Genomic DNA, 21,205 nt, shown 5'->3' with positions numbered 1-21,205 from the left:
ATGTCGACCTATCTTGGCTCGGTATCTAGCCTTCTTTGTGAGTTCAACGAATTGCTTCCTCCCGTTGCCACTCCAAATGCAGAACTTGACAATCGTAATAAGTTTTTCATGTCCTTAGCTCTATACGGTTTGCCCCCAGAATATTCTTATGTTCTTGATCAAATCTTGGGGAGTCTCATAGAAGCTACTATGGATAGTACCTGAGCGACCCTCTTTCGTGTGCCCCCCAAATCCTTCGCTGAGCCTTTGCTTCCGACTCTTATTGACTCTTCGGCTTTGGTTTCTCGCAACACTAACCGACCTCCATAGCGCAAGGGCAGCAAAGGACGTCCCTAGTGTGATCATTGCCACCAATCGGGACACACAATTGATAAGTGTTGGATTTTACATGGTCGACCTCCTCGCACTTCCCAAGTGGCCCAAAGTTCTGTGTCTCCTTCATCCACTTTTGCTCTGCCGTTTGCTCCGGATCCACATCCATCACCTTCCTATGACGATTTCCTGAAATGGTATGACGATCTTCAGGCCTCCAGTTCCACTGCTGCTGTTGCACACACTGGTAATTCCTTCGTTGGTCTCTCTCACTCTTCAGGTCCTTGGGTCCTTGACTCTGGGGCCACTGATCACATCACTGGTAATAAATCCCTTTTTTCTTCTCTTTCTACTTCTGGTTATTTACCTTCTGTTATCATGGAAAATGGCTCTCAAACTCAGTCTCAAGGTGTTGGTGTTGTTCATCCTCTTCCTTCTCTTTCTATTAACAATGTTCTTTATGTCCCCGGGGCTCCCTTTAATTTATGGTCCATTAGTCAACTTACTCGATCTCTTGATTGTGTCATCTCTTTTACCAAAAATTCTATTTCCTTGCAGGACCAGAGTACGGGAAGGACGATTGGCTCTAGATGTGAGTCCCATGGCCTCTATCAGCTCAACAAGTCCTCTCTTATTGGTTCAGCAGCAACGTTTCCACTTCTGATTCATGTTCGATTAGGACATTCAGGTCTTGATAAGTCGAAACAACTATACCCTAGTCTTTCTAAGTTAGAGTCTTTGTCTTGTGAGTCATGTCAATTAGGCAAACATGTTCATAATTCTTTTTCTAGTCACACTATGAGTCAGCCTTCGTCCCCTTTTATTTTAATTCATTCAAATGTTTAGGATCCAAGTTGTATTTCCTCTATATGGGTCTAGATATTTTGTTACTTTTATAGACGATTTTTCCCGTTGTACTTGATCAAAGTGATAATGCACGTGAATACCTATCTACTCAGTTTCAGACCTTTATGTTATCACATGGTCTATTACATCAAACATCTTGTCCTCATACCCCTAATAGAATGGAATTGTAGAACGCAAAAATAGGCATCTATTTGAGACCACCCGAACTCTTCTTCTCTACGCTTATGTTTGTCATTAGTTTTATCTACTAATTTTGTCATTTCGCATGACCAACTAGCAGATATATCTACTACTATATTAGAATTTATTAGAATCTTGTAAATATAGTAACTGTGATGTTTCCTAAAACACACATATTCAATATTTTCTCTTTCAACAAGATATATTAGCAACGTCATTCTCTAAGTGGTACTATGAAGTTGTATATTGTTTTAAAAAAATAACGAGATTCATGAAGAATATGCGAGCATCATGCTAGACACATAGATAGAATAGGAACACAATAACCGTGAAAGTGATGACAATGACTTTGAAGGAGAATATCAAAGTGATGAGGATTTTGATGATGATGAGAAGCCCCATCTGGTTAGGCAACATTTATTAAGAAAGTCATCCTTCATGCATGACTTAGATCTTAATGCTATGAATGCTTCTGAGTTTCCAAATTATACAAACTTAAGTATGTGAAATTTTTAATTACGTCAGTGAATATAATTATAGTTCTGTTAATTAATTTATGTTCGCTATTGGTAGGTAACATTGAGATAGATGGTAAATTATATGTTGAAAGACAATTTAATGACAAAAAAGCTTAAAACACAAATAATAAAGCATTACAGTATATCCAAAGGAGTGGACTAAAAAGCATTTGAGTTAGAACCAAATATATTTTATTGCAAATATATAAAGTATGGCATAAATTATAAGTGGATTTTTTGAGCTAGTTTCAAGAAGAATGAGTTTTTTTTTAAAATAAAAAATATAACGATTCACATACTTTTACTATTAGAATGATTTCTTAAGATTACAGAAAGTTGGATATGAACATAATTACATAATGTATGAAGTCAGTGGTAAAATTTGATCATTCTTTTAGAATAAAACTAGTGATTGAGGAGATTCAGTCTCGATTTAGGTACATGATAACTTATCGGACAATAGGTTGGCAAAACAAAAGGTAATTTAAAAAGTATTTGGTCAATGGGAAGCGTCATTTGAAACTTTTCCGCAATGGTTCGTGGCAATGTATGATGCTATTGAGGATTTGTTGTATAATTAGATGCTGCAAAGGGTTATCACAATAATGAATTGGTTCCCAATGTTCAAATGTTACGTTGAGTGTTTTGGAGTTTTGTTCCTTGCATTAAAGCTTTTCGACATTGCAAGCCACTTGTGCAAGTTGATGGGACACATTTAGCAAATACAAGGGAGTTCTATTAGTAGCAATTGTACAATATGAAAATCAGAATATATTGTTGATTGCCTTCGTTGTTACTGAGGGTGAGACATCAGGCTTGGCATTCTTCCTTGAAAATTTACGAAACTATGTCGTTACTAAAAATGGCGTTGGCATTATTTCTGATTGTCACAAGTCAATCAAACGAGCATGACTCAAAATTTGTAACACCTTAATTTAATTTTAAAATAATAAATTTTGCAAAATGGGAAGAATAAAATTTTCATTTAAGAATAATTTTCCAACACAAAGTTTTATCAAAGAATTTCAAAATAATAAGAGATTACAAATTTATATCAATAACTACTATAAAACTAATCCAATTACATTAAAATTTTAAAATAAAATCTCAGTCCTATAGCAGTTTCATCAATCCCTTCACAGAGCCCAGTTCTGATCGTCTTGGTTACCTGAAAAATAAATGAAAGGGTGAGTACTCTGCACTATCCAACACATACAAGCATAGAGACTCGCCTTACATACTCAACATGTATTTCTCACATATTCTATCTAATTATAGTCAATCATAAGCAACAGCTTCAAGCAATTCATTTCAATTCACAATCGGTGCCCTCGCTGCACTAATAACATTTCATACACATATGTGCACTTACTGCACATAGCTACGATCACAGATTCACACCATGGATGGTCGTCGGTTACCCCCGCATCACGGATACCACATATGTGGTCATAAGTCGCTCGGCAAAGGTGTTGGTCAGAGGTCTAGTCAGAAGGAGAGTGTGTAGCCTGTTGTGCATCCACACTCACTGTTGGTGTCACCATCACTCTCTCTTCTCTGAGGTATTTCTACTGTCCCCATCTTTCATACTTTCAGTGTATCTCTGAACCATTCATAGCACATTCACAACTGCATTTATTATGCCTCATTCACACACATTTCAATTGCATACGATATTCATATTCGTACACGGCACACAGGCACACAGGCCCACATTTATTCACATTACATGGCACATATGCCAACATTCACCCACATCACACCTAAGCATTTAATCCTCATTAGACTTCACCACACTTAATTCATATTACTAAATCATTAACTAATGGCATGTCACAATACACTATCACCCACAATGGGTTCAACCATCTCATCACACATCACATTCCATTCAAACATATAATAATTTCTATCAACACACATTTCTTACCCTCTATCTCAGTCACATTGAAACATTTAGCAAGATAATTGGTAATCAAAACACAATGAGATAGGGTAGAGTCTCCCCTTACCTCAAATTGTAGACCCACACACGAATTCAGCCCTAGGAAGTGCCTCCCACGTGAATTTCGTCTTAAATATATAGAAGAATTCCATAAGAACCAAAGGAAACCAAGAGAACAGAGAATATGGATGAGAAACCAAAACCCTAACCATTAAAACTCACCTCCAAGTGTTCCTAACACGAATCCAACCTTCAATCTAGCTCTCAAATGGCTTTAGAGGCAATTTAATCAGTAAAATAGGGTTTTGGGTCCAGAGAATCGACGAAATTTTAAAGAGAGGAATGGAAAAATAAATTTTCAAACCCTAACTCCCTTCAAATACTCCTCTAGTCGTGACACTCTCGCTTCAGCGAAAATTTCAGAGAAAACTGCATCCTGATTTCTGCAGAATCTTGCTATAACAAGACCTTTTTGCTACAGCAAGACTGCACCCATAATTGCATCTCAAACTATCGCTCTCTCGCTGCAGTGAGAACACCCTGCACCTTATACTCAACCTATTTCAACAGTTCAGTATAGTCAATCTCGATGCACAATCAACATCCACATTTATCATATACGCACACACATACACATATGAGTTTGAAGTATACATGTGTTTGTTGCATCTGCATATGTTGTTGCACCTCACTTTGCATCCTCAATACCACATTTTTCTCTATCTTCTTCATTTTCTTGACCCACTTCTTTCCTTTACCTACTATACTTTAATCAAACCTAAATACAAGCACACATACTAATATGAATATCTTTTATTTTATATTATATAAATTTTTAATATAAATTTTGGCAGAATTTTCCCTAATGCAAAGAGAGGAAGAAGAACGAGAAGACACAATTTTCATTTAATTCGCACATTACAAATAAATTTTTCCATTTGTAATATTTTGTATCAAATAATGGGCCATTTATAAAAGGATTTCACACGCAAATTGTTTTAGTCTGTATTATAGATGAATTTTTCAAAAAATAAAAGTTGTGATTTACGTGTTTCTAGTAATATTTGAATTGGTAAAAGTTGTAAACGATCAAAGGGACTAAGGGTTTCAATTGAGAAGGCATGTGGTGGAAACTCAAGGTTACATGCCACCTAAGTATCTTAGAGAATAGTTTAATTACTCCAAAGATGGAAGTTTTTGCATTTGGAGTTGCGATTTTAGAGGTTCTCTTGGGAAGAGAAGTTCCATGATGGAGAAAAGAATGGGAAGCACAGACATAAAATTTTCTTGTGTAATATTTTTGCTATTTTATTAATATTCATTCTGATTACAAAAATGAAATTTAATATTCAATTGTCATCACAAGAATTTGGATTCCAACAAAAACAACACAAAAAAATTAAAGAAACAGAAATGCAAGGAATACACTTCAACTTATTTTTTAATAATAAAAAATTAAATATTGTTATTATTCAAAAATAAATATTATTTTATACAAAAAAGATATTTAAAGTGATGTGAGAAAAATAACTCAAGGAATATATTTTATTTAAGCTTATTTTGAAATTTTATTTTTAAATTTATCCTATTTTACCAACAAAAAAAAAATCGATAGCAAGAGGGTGGCGTAATGGTCGTGGTGTATGCCTCTTGAACCCCACCTCATCTTCCTCAATTTCTTTCCTTTCCCCCTGTAACCATTGTTGTTAGTTCTTTCAAGAACTCCGCTCCAACAACAGCTCATTTTCCTTCCTTCTCCAACACTAAGTCTCTCATTTGCTAGATATTACAATGAAAAATTCGTTGAAGATATGAGAGTGAATAATGATCGAAAACAACTACTAATGATGGATAACTATTTATATCAGTTATCAACAAGTTAATCATATATGTTTAATTGTTCTAAAATTTGTTTAGTGATTGGAAAACTTTGTGTAGCATCCCTCTTTCACATTGAAATTAATTTATATTTAACACTAATATTATTAAAACATAATTAGCAAAAATTTGTATACTTTGGATAAATGGTACATTATGTGAACACGAATTAGAAAACTTGATGAATTTACAATATTTCTTCATCAATATACAAATATATTCTTAACACAAGATTTCTCTTTTAAAATGAATGAAAATACATTAAAGATTTATACATCTATTTCATAAAATTTTATTATATCAAAGCAGTTCCTTTCCCACAACTCCTTGATGAGTATGATCCTAGAACAGATCATCCATCTCTATTCCTTCTATTTCAGTACCTGAAACATTTCAATAAGGGTGAGTATTTCCCGCCCACTAAATTTATTTTAGTATATCTTAACTAATAATAATGATTAGAGTCGTAGCCTAATACTGTATTCTAATTCATTCTCATTCAAATACATGTAGTCATACAATCATTTATCAAACACATATAACATTTCACTCATTATACATATATTTCTATGCTGACCTGTATGTTATTATACATGTATCATACCATTTCAATTCATGTGTCACGATACATTTGTCCCAGTAACACCCGTTGATGTACTACAACACACATACCATAACAACATGAACTGATCTGCTACGATACATATATCATATCATACATATTCTTTACCACATCTTATCTGTATCACTTTTCATCATAATAATTGCCCTTGGGATCCCTTGAGGACTTCTAGCATAGATAGCTGCTGGTTGGCCGCAACATTACGGATACACGTGTGCTGCCCTGACCCCTTTTAGCAAAGGTATAGTCAGGAGCTTCGTCGGGAGACGAGGGTATGGCCTGTGAATGTTTATTTTCACTAATTTATTGTGCACCCTTTTCATTGTTAACATTCACCATCCTCATTTCTCCAAGATTTCCCAAATCATCTCCTTAACTTTATACCCCTAGTGTATCGTTTTACTATCTATACTCATTCTCTTTTTCATTCTCAACATTTCTCATTTCACATTCTTTATATCAATCAGCATGTCATGATTCATGAGTCACAATTTATATAAATTCATAGATTACAATATATATGATAACACACCTTTTCGATGTGCTATAATTTATATCATAATCACTCCGTTTCAATTTGCGTGAACTCATGCATTATAATCACACCTCATATTCTTTCTAAATTATATTCTCATTTCTCATTCATACATCACATACTTTCACTTTCATTCAACACTTTATTCATTTACATAATTCTACCAGTTTAACATGTAAAGTTGTCATACAAAGTCATATCACGCAACCAATACAAAATATCAAACTTATCACATAGACTACCACGCAATATCACACCATACAATCAGTACAATATGCCGAGGGTCGAACACCTTCGGACTCAGCCCAGCTCATACAATCTCAATATGTAGTCTCCTAACCTAAAGTTCATTATAGTATATCTTTTATTACTTAATTCATATACATCTTAAGGAACTCAGTTTTAAAATCTCTTAATACTACTTAAGCCCATATTTTCCCTAAAAATCTGATATTATTAGTTTAAAATAAACTCTAAAATACACCTTTGTCATATGATACTATCAAAATTTACAAATCTTTACTAAGTAAGATACTCATATTTCTCGAAGAACCACTAGATCTATATATACATATATAACTATAGCTAGAAAATACTCTCCTTACCTGATAACGGTTCCTCCAAACTAGTTCTCTGAGTGATCTACGGAGAGATTCCACAATATTCATGGAGATATCTTCCAAAAAGTAAGGTTTCCTAAGTATTTTGAGGTAGAGATCTTAACATGAGAAGGGAACCGAAGAAAAAGAATAAAATAGAGATTTGAGCTCTGAGAAACTTACTTAGATCGGGATAGAATCGGTGGTTGAGCTCAGATCTGGAAGAGATTTGGAGTCCCAAAGAGTTTCCTTTAGAGAGAGAAAGGAGAGAACGAAGAAGATGGAGAGAGATATGTGATTTGATTGAAAATGAAGATTTTTGGGTGAGAGTTTTTTAAATATCTCTCAAACTCGCAACTTTCTCACCACAGCGAGAAGTGCTCGCTACAGCAAAAAAATTAGAAATTTTCTTCCTTTGTTGTCTGTCATTCTAACTACAGCGAGAGAGTAACATTCTCGCTATAGCGAGAGATTGTAGCTATAGCGAGAAAGCTTCAGAATGTTCCATTTTCACTGCTTCATTTTCGCCACAGTAAAACACTTCATAAAAAATATTTTAAATAAGTTCTTCATCTCCTACTTTCTCCTTCTCTCCTACTCCTCCTAGAATTGCTCCAATGTTACATGAGATGTTATGTCCACTACTACATCCTCCTGTAACAACTTTATTTTTATATTCCACATTACTCAATCCAACACTTCCCATCAATCACACGTAAAAAAGTCAAAATAGCAATTAAACTAATATTTGTGGCATTTTTTACTTCATATATATGTATTAGTGTAAAATATATCTAATTACACCTTCACTCACCTACTATTTGGATCCAATTAAGCTTCGTTGAGCTTCATCAACATCATAACTATTTTTATGTCCATGTTGTCATTATTTAAAATAAAAAAAAAACTCCACACAATAGAAAAATGAAAATAAAAGAGAATGAACAAGAAAAAGATGGGATGAAAGAGAAAGGACAAGATGTAACTTTTAAGAAGATATTGAATAATATATATTTTATAAAAGAAAAAAATTAAAATATTTATATTTACAACAAAAAAGTATTTATTTAAAACATTTTAAAAAATTAAAAAATCAAATTGAAACTTTTGAAAGTTAAGAAACAGTATATATATATATATATATATATTGGTGTGGAGTATGCTTCTTCTTAAGAAAATACATAATAATAATCGTAATACACACAAATTATATGCTGAAGTTATAGATAAAAATAAATTTAGAGTATTTATTTTAATAATAAAAATAAAAAAGTACATCAGCAACTTTTAATTTGTAATTCTTTCCAAATTATTCTTTTGTCTTTACAATTTTCCTTTCTAAAACAAATTTATAAAAAAAAAAGGGCGGTGCACCATAAAAAATAGATTAATTTCTTCTTAATTTTCTTTTACAATTATTTCGTCTGTTTTCTTTTTTGTAGTTTTTAATTATAAAAAAAAATAAACCTTTTTCCGCGTATATGTTGATGGGAAAATATAATGTATAGAAAAATATCCAATAAATAAGCTCTAGATTGAATTAGAAAATCGTATGGAATATTGTTGGTAAATTTACTTGTCGATTTATGTCTCTATGTAGATTTTCCCATGTGTTTGTTTTGCCAGCATAAAAAATTTAGGGTAACTTGTCTTTAGTTATAAAATTTCCTAGTTTTATTAGTACAAATATGAAAAAATAAAAAGCGTCTTTATAAAAAAATTGTTCATAAATAAAAACCTTAAATCACAAGAAAGATTTCATATTTTTCAAGTGAGCACAAGTTATTATGAATATCATAAAATATACAAAATTGTCTAATTATATATGGGTGTTTCAACTTATATGGTATAAAAATTAAATATTTAAAAGGTGACAAAATTATAGAAATGCAACTGAGGTTGGTTTAGTGCAAAAAATTGGAATTATAGTTTAGAATTGTTATTTTAATTTCAATTCTAATTCTAATTTTGTAAGGATAACATTTTTTAAAAAATTATAATTTATATTTTGAGTTGTACATAAAAGTAAGGCCTAGAGTTGTCATGAAATTTAATTTCTTTTTATATCTTTAATTAGAAAAAAATTGTGAGAAAATTTAAATTTAAATAAAAAAATTTAACTCAAATTATAACAACATAGATGACAACATTAATTGATAATAACAATAATAATAAAAGATGGTGGCAATGTAATATCAACTAAAACATTTTAAATTATGATTCTAAGAATAGGTATAAAAAAATAACTTTATTTTAATTGTGTTATAGAATTATAAAATTAATTCTCAAAATGTGGATTTAATTTTTAAAAAAAATCCACGTGATATAATTAAAATTTTAAGGTTAAATTTCAATTTTAAATCTCAATCTTGTGTTTAATTATATATCAAATGATTATTGAAAACTATCCTATATTAGTACAGTATCTAACATAAATATGTATTTAATTTGACTAAAATGTGACACAATTATTAATTAAGAGTTTTGTTAATTTTAATCTTATGATTGAATTTAAATATTCATAAAGAAAATTTTTTTATAAAAAAATATATAATTATTATATTAAAATTATAAAAGTATAATAAATATTTTTTTAATAATTTTTTACTATTATTAGCTGCTTATTTTTAAGTTTTTTTTTTAACAAGAGCTATTTAATGTATTCAAACTTTTTTAAGTTATATATGTTTGTTTTCACAACAACTAAATTACCACAAAATTTTTATCAATTTTTTAAATTAACTTATTGGATAGGCTTGCATTCTTTTGTAGCGGTTGCAAAATTCAAGTGAATTCTAGGTCATAATTTATTGTATCCGTTACAAACACTTACATACTATATTAAATAAAAATTTAAAATTTAAAATTAAAAAGTAAACAAAAAAATTCAAACTTCATTTTAACATTAAACTAAAAAATAAAATAATTAATTAAAAAGTGATGAAAAAATTTAAAAAAATTAAAAATTAGTTTTAGAGAGATATTTTAAGTTAGTTAAAAGTTATAGGTTAAATTATACATTTAATAACACATATCTATGAACTAGTCTTTATACTTAAAAAAAAAAAAAAAAACTTACATTTTCGTGAAAATTTTGTTATGTTTTAATCTATACCGTTATAACCATGTTAATGATAAAAATGATTAAATCATAATAAAATATTTGTCCAAAGATTAAAATGTTAATTATTTTAAGTATAAAGACTAATTTATAAACATGTTAAATATAGAAACTAAATATGTATTTTAAATAATTATAATTTTTTAAAAATTACATAATTTGAAATTAAGTATCCTAATTAAATGTTTGTAAAACTTTTTTAGGAACCAGGTTGTATAATATACTCTTTATAAATTAATGATTGTAATTTATCTAATATCTTAGAGATTAAAGTGAAATTCTAGACTCCACTTTTTACATGTAGGATATTAGTGTCTTTTCTAAATAAAATATAACTTTACTATCTATTAATATAAAATTAATAGTGATAGTTGTTCCACATGCAAATGGACATAAAATACTCTTTTAATTTATAAGACATGAAAAAAATTACCTATATTTTTAAAAGTATTTATGATATTTGATATGTAAAATTACACTATTATTCAAAATTTTAAAGAATTAAATTTATTACATAAATAAATTTGTAAATGTTTTATCACAATATAAGTAATTAATTCTTATTATATCAACTTAAAATTTCATTAGTAATTTATTTTACTAGTCTCTCCATTAATTAGATAAAATAATAGACATATTTTGCCTCTTTTTTTTCCTCCTATTACACCGACTTAAAAAATACTAGATATGTCCATATATTTTTTAATTGTAATAAAAAATATTTATCATATATGATTTTTTCTTAGTATTTTATTAACTAAAATTATTATTATTTAATTAAGTTATATATTTACTAAATCAATAAATTTTATTAATAAATATATATGATATTAAATCATAAATTATATTTGACAGCATTTTTTAAATTCATGATTCTTTTATCTGGTGACTCATTTTATTTTATTTTCTAGACAAGTTCAAAAAAAATAATATTTTGTGTTCATTTTATTTTATGTTAAAAATCATAATTATGTTGAAAAATTTTGTCGTTTGTACCAAGTGAACTATGCAGTACTGTTTATTATCTTTCTCGTGCGGTACTGGTCATCATCTTCCTTAGCAGATTTCTAACATAATCTCACCTCTTTCTCTTTCATTTTATCTTCATCTTCTTGTAACTAACATCAAACTCTTACCTTCAAATCTCAAACCATAAACAAATTAACTTTCTAAATACTCGTTTTTATTTATGGCAAATATGAACACAAAAACTAAAAGAACCTTATTTTCAGACTGTACTTTAAACTTTTAAAACATAGTATTCTTGTTAAAGAAGGTTTTGGAGACTAAGTATTTAAAAAGTTAGGTTAAATATGGTTTGGAGTTTTGGGGTGGGTGTTTGGTGTTTGGTTAGAGGTGTGTTAGAGATAAAGTCAAAAATCTAAAGAGAAAGACGATTACTTGATACAGAAAATAACAAAATTTTTTAATTGAATTAATGTTTTTAACAAAAAAATAATCTATTAAAAATATTTGTAAAAGTTAGAAGATTAAAGTAAATTAAAAAAAAATAAAGGATGAAATTAAAATTTATTTTAAAGTTAAAAAACAAAAACACTATTTTTTTTAATTAACATTTATTTACGAATTAACTTCTATATTTAAAAATAATTAAAATTTTAGTTTTAGTATGAATATTTTATTACATTTTAGTTAATGTCATTATAACATCATTAGCACCGTTAATAACAAAGACCAAAATATAAGAAAATGTTCTTCTGGGACTAAAATATTACTTCCTTTAAGTATAGAAAATATTTTGCAGATGTATGTTAAAACTAAATATATAATTTAACCAATTGTGCAAAGGTATAAAGTATTATTTTATTAGGTTGTCTTAAACTTGTATTTCTATTTTTTATTAACTGAGGTGACGAAGTTTTCTATTATGTGTAAAGTAAGAAGGTATCTTATTATGTCCAATTTCATTTTAAACAATAGAAATATAAACTATTTTTTTTTATAATAATAAGAATACATAAATTAAAAAACTTTGAAACGTTACATATTAATAAATTTTAAATAATAACATATTTTAATATTAAATATAATGATAAAAAATTATCTTATTTAAATTTTATAAAAATAAAATAAAAAATGATAAATTTAAAATTTAAAAAAATTATTTTCTAATAATTAATTATTTATTTAAATATTATATTTAAAGCTATCATTCTTATACGTGAAAATATTAAATAGAACCTTACTGTTTATTCATTACTTACAAGACTAAAACAAAAAAAAAGTTATAGAAATTAATTATTAATATATATATATATATATAAAGACTATTTACTTATTTAATCTATTTTTTTTAGTTTTTTCTATATTAAAAGAAATTTAAAATTAATCTTTTCACATCACAAATATTTTTTATTGGAAACACTTTTTTTCTTTGAATGTCTACTAAAACACTATGATAAAAAAAAATAACTAATCCTTTGAAGTACCCATGATTAAAAAGACTAACAATACTTTGTTTAAGAAATAGTACATATAAATTATATATAAAAATAATTTTAGAACATTTATTTTAATAATAAATTTATGCCATTAAAATATTTAAAAAAACTAAGCTTTAAATGATAATCCTGTGAAAAGTTTCCATTTTCTCTTTCCTGTTTTTTTTTTTAAAATTAATAAAGGGGCACCATCAACAATATATGAATTTTTTGTTGATTTTCTTTGACTAGTATTTCTTGTCGTTTTATGGTAAAATTCAATTATAAAAAATCTTGGTCACCGTTTGTTACATATTTTGGGGCATATTTTGATGAAAATTAAAGTGTTTTATATGAAAAAAAGGTATGAAATTTTGTAGTTAAATTTACTTGTAGATTTATATTTTAATGTAGATTTTCCTATGCGTTTGTTTTTCTTGCATAAAAATTTAACAGTAAATTATATTTAATTCTACTTTTTTTAACTATCTTACAGGAAAAAAAAAATATCTTTATAAGAAAAGCTACGGTAAGTAAATATGCAGGAAATAATTTCATAGGTAAATACAACTACGGGTTGTATTGGCCATTGGGGCATGAAATTGGAACATAATTTAGAATTGTAATTTCAATTATAATTCTAATTTTAATTTTGTAAGAGTAAGAACCGATTTCAAATTATATATATATTATTTTAGATTGTGTAAAAAATTAAAACAGAATTATTATTTCAGTTAAATTTAATTATTTTTTATACCTTTATTTAGGATTGATTGGGAATGAAATTTTTTGAAATAAAAAAATTGACTCAAAGGCAGCAAGAACACCAGTGGAACAATGGCAGCACAAGGAAGTGGTGAAGACAATGAAAACAAGAGTGACAGGAGTTAAAAAAAAATGTTAATAGTAATGATAATAACAATGAGAATATTCAACTGCAGTAATAACAATAACTTTAACGGTGATGCTATTAAAAAAAACAATGATAGTAGTAGAAACAACTGTAAAGGTGAAGATAGTAACAAAAAACGATAAAGTAGAGAAAACAATGACACATAATAAGGGTGATGCTTTAAATTATAATTTAAAGAATAAAGATTAAAAAATTAAAAAAATATATTTAATTTGAATTATGTTATAACTTCATATAAATATTTCAACTCTAAAAAAACTTATTAAGAGATATAATTAAAATTTTAAGCTCTAATTCCAATTTCGAACTCCAATCTCATTTTTAATTATACATCAAATAAACATTAAAAGTATTTCTGATGATATAAACATGTATTTAATATTGCTACTACACGACACGGTTATTGCTTAAATGCATTCAAACTTCTTAGCTTATATATATATATATATATATATATATATAGTTCACAGCAACCAGAACCCCCCACAAACCTTTCATCAATTTTATGAATTGATTTATTAGATTGGTCCGTTTCTTTTGTAGCTGGTGCGAAAATCATGTGAATTCCTTGTAATAAATAAGATATATATTTTTATAATAAAAATATATATAATTTATTGTATTAGTTACGCACACATACATATCCATTAGATATATTAAAAATTAATAATTCATTTTCTATATTTAAAATTTTAATCTTTTGCAATATTACGTACCCCTTTTAAATTTATTTTTAAGAAGACATTTAATAATTAAGCATTAAGTAAAGTCCATTTATGGATTATCTATTCAATTTTTTCTTAAGGTGAGATTAATCAAAATAGTATCGTTAAAGTGTGATTGAATTTTTTTTTTACACTGCTTAAATCTGATCACCATATTATTATTGATTGTTCTAGACACGAGGTTTAAACATGGTTAATACTTTGTTTTTAAGAAGACATTTAATAAAAATATACAAGAATAAAAAAAAGTATAATAAATTTTTAGCTTTTACAATTTCATTTTTAATGAAAATTAAAAACACAGCTTAATTTTTAATCTATTACCTCAATTAAGTTTAAGCTTTTGGTGGATAGAAAATTAACATTATAATAGTATCCCTAGTCACTGTAATGCCAATGAAGGTTATAAAAATAAAGTCGCCCATTTTAGGCTTAACAATGAATACTTTATAAAATTGATTTTTTTTTAATTCAAAATAAACTCATGTCCACAGATATACTTTGAAAACTTAATTTAATATAATCTTGAAAAACTGTCGATAATACATTTTATAAAATATAATAAAAATTTATATCAGTAAGTAGTTTTTAATTAAACTTCACAAAAGAGTAACATATCTAAATATTATTAATAAATTAAAATACAAAAATACAAAAAATTTCACAACTCAAATTGGATATAACTTGGGGGCAAAAGTTTAATGGATCATTAACCAGGGTAAGTTAACCTTTGTTGCTAATCATGGAAAATTATTTTCTATGCATATAATAAAACAGGATGAAAATCTATAGAAACAGTCCACATAAAAGTAACCTTTACGCGCTGAGTAACTGCGCGTGATACATGAGTCCCCCTGACCCTGAAAACGGACCAGACCCCATCTATCTCTCAAAAAATACTCTCTCTCTCTCTAAACTTGTACTTATTATTCTTATTAATACTGAATATTTATATTTTTAAATCCATATTTTTATTTCTCTCTTTCTTTTCTATAAAAATATAATTTTATATTAATTTTTAATTGTAAAATGAATAAAATAAAAAGAAAAGAGACAAAAGAGAAAGAAAATAAGAAAATGCAATGAAAAAATGTAAAAAAACAAATATAAAATATAATTTTTTTACCACATCATCTATCATTTTTTTTTCTTCTTTTCTTTATTTTCCCATCCATTTTATATCCCATTTTAAGAATATAAACAAATAATTTAATATTATTTTTTTATGTATTATATATGTTTTCTTCCTTTCTACCCACTACACCCCATCTCTCTCTCTCTCTCTCTCTCTCTCTCTCTCTCACTTTCTCTCTCACTACATCACAGTCTCCCCTCCAATTCAGCCATCCTGCCCATGAAACCTTAGCTTCCTCGACGCAGGTACAACTCTCTCTTTCTCTTTTCCTCTCTTCCTCTCTCTTTATATAACATTTAGTTTGTTGTCTATGCACTCGGCTTGTGTTATACATATGTGTGTGTCTCAAAGACTCTACTTCTTCACGTTTTTTTTGTTTTTAATCCGCTAACTCGTCAATCGGTGTGTAACCATGAACACCCTTTTTCACAGGCTAGCTTCTTCACGTGCTTCAAGGCTCTCTCTCTCCTTCTTCTTCTTCTTCAATGGAGGTAACACTCAGAATCTTCTTTTGTTTATTTTTTTTTCTTTTTCCTTCGGTTATGTGGCCTGCCGTTTTGCTTTGTTTGCTGGCGTCCGATTTTAATGTACTTGTGTTCGTGTTTTCGCAGTTGGTTTTCGCGTCAATGACTTGAATTTTCTGGGATCACGTTGGATTTTTATTTATTTATTTTTATCTAACTGGGAAAACTGGGTGCCTGTGCTTGTCTGTTTCTTGTGGTTTTGTTTCTTGTCGTCACGATATCTATTTTTATTTTTTTATTTTTTTTATTCTCTTGGTTGTTGCTTGAGCCTGGTTTCGGGTTCTGAGTGTTGGTGGTTTTCGTAAAGATCGTGTTGGTTCTGGACTCTGAGTGATGTTGTGTTTAATGGCTTGTCATGCATTGGTGTTAAAAGTCTTCGACTTTGGATGCCGTGTTGCTCCTATTTGGGTTTTTGGGTCAGAAAGTGGATCTGATTCTTGTTTCGTTCTGAGTTTGCACTCGGGTGTTCCTTGTTCTTTATCTCTCAGAAATATTTCAACTTGAATTTATGATTTTATATACATATATTATTTTTCTGTGTGTGTGAGTCGAGTTGGCGGCGCAAATTTGGAAAAGTTATTTTTAATTTATATTTTTGAATGATATTGTTTAATTGGGGACCTGTTAGTATCCGGAATTTTTTTCTTTTATGAAGCGAAAATAATAATTTTGATTTATTTGAAATTGATTAGATTTTTTGTTTAATGAAAATTTTATAATTTTAAAATTTAAAATTATTCTATTCTGTTGAGATAATCAAAATTAGAAATGTAATCTATGGACACAGCACTGTTATCCTAACAGCTTTTGTGTCTGTTTTTTCAAAAGATTATAAGGCGTCCCCACTTACTTTTAGTGAAGGACTAATCCTGGGTCAGATGTGGGCATTTACCCTGCTTCTTGAGATGTTTTTAGTGAGATTTAAATCTCATTTACACGTCAATTTCTACGTTAGCTTTGTGTGTATTTTAAGTTCACTAGTGAAATTGTTCATTGGTATAATTCTCATTGACATGACGGTTTATTTTCATGCATATATGACCATAGATATCTCTGTACCATTAGAGTCCTGGGGCTTTGTTTAGCTTACTAGCATGTATTTGGTGATATAGATTTTTTTATAAATAAGATGTGATATTTACATGTTTTTTATTCTTAAATTTATTTATGTTATTTGACAGGTGGACGCAGTTCATGTTAGTGGCTCAAGAGAACAACGTTGTTGTTTTAATAGTTGTGGTGGTGATCCCAAAACAACACCTAGGGTGGGTGAGGAGTACCAGGCTGAACTTCCATCTTTAATGTCTAAGTCTGACTATTGTTGGTCTCAAAACAACTCACATGATGCAAGAAGCTGCACCTCCAATGAAGGGCGAATCGGCTTACCAATTCCTCTGTTTTGGACCAAAGATGAAAAAGAGGATAATCAGCATGATCAACTTCAACATGCATGCACGTCAAATGATGTTGTCGGTGGAAGTACGTCGGTCAATGAAACGCATTTGGGAGCATTGGAAAATTCCAACGTTCCACAAGAAGCAAACGCTGAGGTGCATGAGGAAAATAAACGGAAACGGTACTATCTAGCTCCCGGTTCTTCAAGTGACACTTGGACTGAAAAAGAAGAGGCCAGTTTTACTCTTGGTTTGTATATATTTGGGAAGGTCTTTGATAAACTGAAAACATTCATTGGCAATAAAACAATGGGGGATATAATGGCATTTTACTATGGGAAATTTTATAAGTCTGGGAGATATCTTCGATGGCATGAATGTAAGAAGAAAATGAGAAGTAAAAAGTGCATTTATGGGCAAAAAATTTTCGCAGGACCAAGACAACAGGAGCTTTTATCTCGTTTGCTACCCAACGTGTCAGAGGAATGCGCGCGAAAACTACTGAAGGTAATTATTTAAACTCTTAAGTTTATGCCCTCTTAAATCCATGCAAGCCGACACGTGTTATCTTACTTAGGTCGCATTATTCACGCCTCAATATCTTTGCATCACTGCATTAATACAAATATCCTAAGTTTTGCACGTTGCAAAAATCTATAATGTAGTCAACCAATATTTTGTTGGTACATGTTTGATGTATTGAATCATGTGTCAAATAATATCCACTTAGGAATTTCTTGATGTTGACTGTTAATGTAGTGCAAAGTGGTTACTAAATGTAAATCTTGTTTTATAACCATTTTCATTTCCTTCAATATGTGTTTGATTAACATGCATTGTCAAGCTAATTGAAATGTTCATCGTGTCACCATTTTTTAACTTGAAAATTTGCTGCATCATTATAAATCCTGATAAGTTTTTGCTCTTTGAACCTCATTTGCATGGCAGGTGTCCATGACATTTGTGGAGGGGAAAATCTCTCTAGAAGATTATGTTTTAACTTTGAAGGCTGAAGTTGGGCTCGATGCTCTTGTTGAGGCAGTTGGAGTTGGTACTGAAAAAGATCTTACAGGTTTCCCTGCTGATTCTGTGAAGTCCACTCATGCACATCCAAGTCGCTCTGATGGCAAGAATTATGCCAAGCTTACACCTGCTGAAATAATAAAATTTCTAACAGGCAATTTCAGAGTGAGTAAAGCTCGATCTCATGATCTCTTCTGGGAAGCTGTTTGGCCTCGTTTGCTTGCAAAAGGTTGGCATTCTGAGCAGCCAGGTAGTCGTAATACTTATGCTGTTTCTAATAAGCTGCCTCTACTCTTCTTTGTCCCTGAAGTTCAAAATTTTTCAAGGAAACTAGTGAAGGGCTATCACTATTTTGATTCTATTAGTGATGTCCTGCACAAAGTGGTTTCATTTCCTGAGCTAATTGAGATTGAGACAGTAGCAAATAATGGCAACACAAGCAAGGAAGGAAATGTGAGTACAGAAGAAGCAAATTTGAACCAAGAATGTTCCCCGGCTCAGCAGTGCCATGGCCATCTCAAGCTGCAAGCTCCAGATTTCAATACAGGTCTGAAGGAGTTCACTGTTGTGGACACAAGTTTGGGTAGTGAAAGGGTGAGAGAACTGAGAAGGTTGCCAGAGAGAGTATTGAAGGCTTCTACTTTTGAAGATGGTTCTCACAAAGAGAATAATTCAAAGGACAAAGCAAAGGAATCTGGCTTTGCTGATCGATTGTGCTTGGGTAAGGGTAAGGCTAAAGTCCCCATCGAATTCCCCGTTGATGAGGAAGACCATTCTTACATCAATGTTACAGAAAATAATCCTTCAAAGGACGTGTTTTCAATAAGAGGCATTATTTCTAGTTCTACTAATCCATCTCCTGTCTCCAAGGCCCAGAAGACAGACATGTTGAGTAACATTCAGAGAAGAGATGCTATGAAGCTCCAACCATTACAGAATGTGGCACCTGATGGCAAAAATGCTGTAGTTCCTCCTCTTACTAAAAGAAGGAGGAAATCAAACACCCCTTGTCGTGCAGAGGGGAATTTCTACAATGCTAAACTCTTCATTGTTCCAGAAGAGAGACAAGAGGTGGCAAGTCTCAGTGCTGACAATTCAAAACCAATTGAGAATGCGGCTGCTAGCAACTTTGTGCCTCCCAGAGTGAACCAAGAGAAAGCCAATTACAGCCTTTTGACTCCAAAATCCAGTGAGAATGCTGTTCCTCAGCAACCTCCAACTGAGGAGAAAAAATTGCGAGCTCTTCTTCCACCCGATGAGAACAAGACATTAGCAAATTCTCCTTCAATTCCCAGCAGAGAAGTGGTTCTTTCTAATAGCTCTTCTGGTATTAAAGATCAATATGTGATACCCAAGCCAAGGCTCATGATTGACCTTAACATACCTGTTTCAATGGAAGATGAAAATGATGAACCTTGTGTAAATGAAGTGGCTGAGAGGCAGCAAAACAATGCAGAAAATGAATCAGATGATTCTAGTGTTGAAACAATCTCTGAAGATTTGAATCAACCTGAGCCTCAGCCTGACGTGAACACTAGGAGGAAGAGCACAAGAACCCCAACACCAACACTAAGGTGGCTGGAATCTATAGCCTCAGAAGATCATCTAGAGAAAAAGGAGAAGCGGAAGGTAAGGGAGGCCTTGAAACCTCTCCGATGCACGCGTCCTAAACTGGATGGAGAGACTTCTGGTAAAGATGAGGCAAATTTCGGAAATGTGGAAAGAGCAAATGATGCAGGTGGCGGCAGTGGCAGTGATAACAATGGTAATTGATTTGTACAGGTTTCAAGTCTAGTGAAGGATAGTGAGAGGCCAAGTTTTCAAGTTCCTGGAAGGACTAAGCATGAGGATGATACTTCTTTCTGCCTAAGCCCTGAGAATGTTGATGACTTGTTTTCAATAACTTGAGATCACATGAAATGAAGAAGATAGCAGCCTTTATAGTCATTATAGTGGTATATCATATATACTTGATGATAGATACAAGCTTCTAAGGAAAGCTTTAGTAATATACAATCAGTGCAAGAGAAGGTGCAATTAATCTTCCTTGCTTATGGGGTAGGAGTTTTATATTTTGTTTTCATTTCCTAGTAGCAGTGTCATTCTCCAATCTCAATTAAGGATTCTGAGACTTTAATAATCCCCCTCCCATTTCATATGATTACTGCTGTTTTTTTCTTATTTTTATTATTATTATTATTATCATAAAAATAAAAAATATAGTTGAAAATTATATTTCTTTGTCCATTGTATTTTTAGCACTCGCGTTTCCTATGCTGTTTTGCTTTAATTTAACCATGCATTGTTAGTTATCTTTGCTAATATTTGATGGTTTAATGAAGAGGACAGAATGAGATATATGACTCATGAGGGTTATTATAAGTGCTCTCACTACTTATATTCTAAAGGTTACAAACCTTGGAGCATGTGGTTTGCGAGTTTCTTTGCTACACTTCTTCAATAATAGAAACAA

General features: G+C 30.2%; 1 protein-coding gene across 1 annotated transcript; it reads left to right on the top strand.

Annotated features, from left to right (window-relative positions):
* On the top strand, positions 1–20,505 carry LOC113852270. Its single transcript, XM_027482507.1, has 5 exons — positions 1–196; positions 416–765; positions 871–981; positions 17,497–18,216; positions 18,658–20,505. The coding sequence occupies exons 1-5, from the start codon at positions 1–3 to the stop codon at positions 20,503–20,505; spliced, it is 3,225 nt and encodes a 1,074-aa protein (XP_027338308.1).
* Positions 20,506–21,205: the final 700 nt, after the last annotated feature.

This window comes from Abrus precatorius, unplaced genomic scaffold, assembly GCF_003935025.1.
Source record: "Abrus precatorius isolate BTA unplaced genomic scaffold, Abrus_2018 Scaffold10, whole genome shotgun sequence".
Classification (NCBI taxonomy): domain Eukaryota; kingdom Viridiplantae; phylum Streptophyta; class Magnoliopsida; order Fabales; family Fabaceae; genus Abrus; species Abrus precatorius.
Note: the sequence above shows the minus strand (reverse complement) of the source record. Positions and strands in the feature narration are given on the sequence as shown.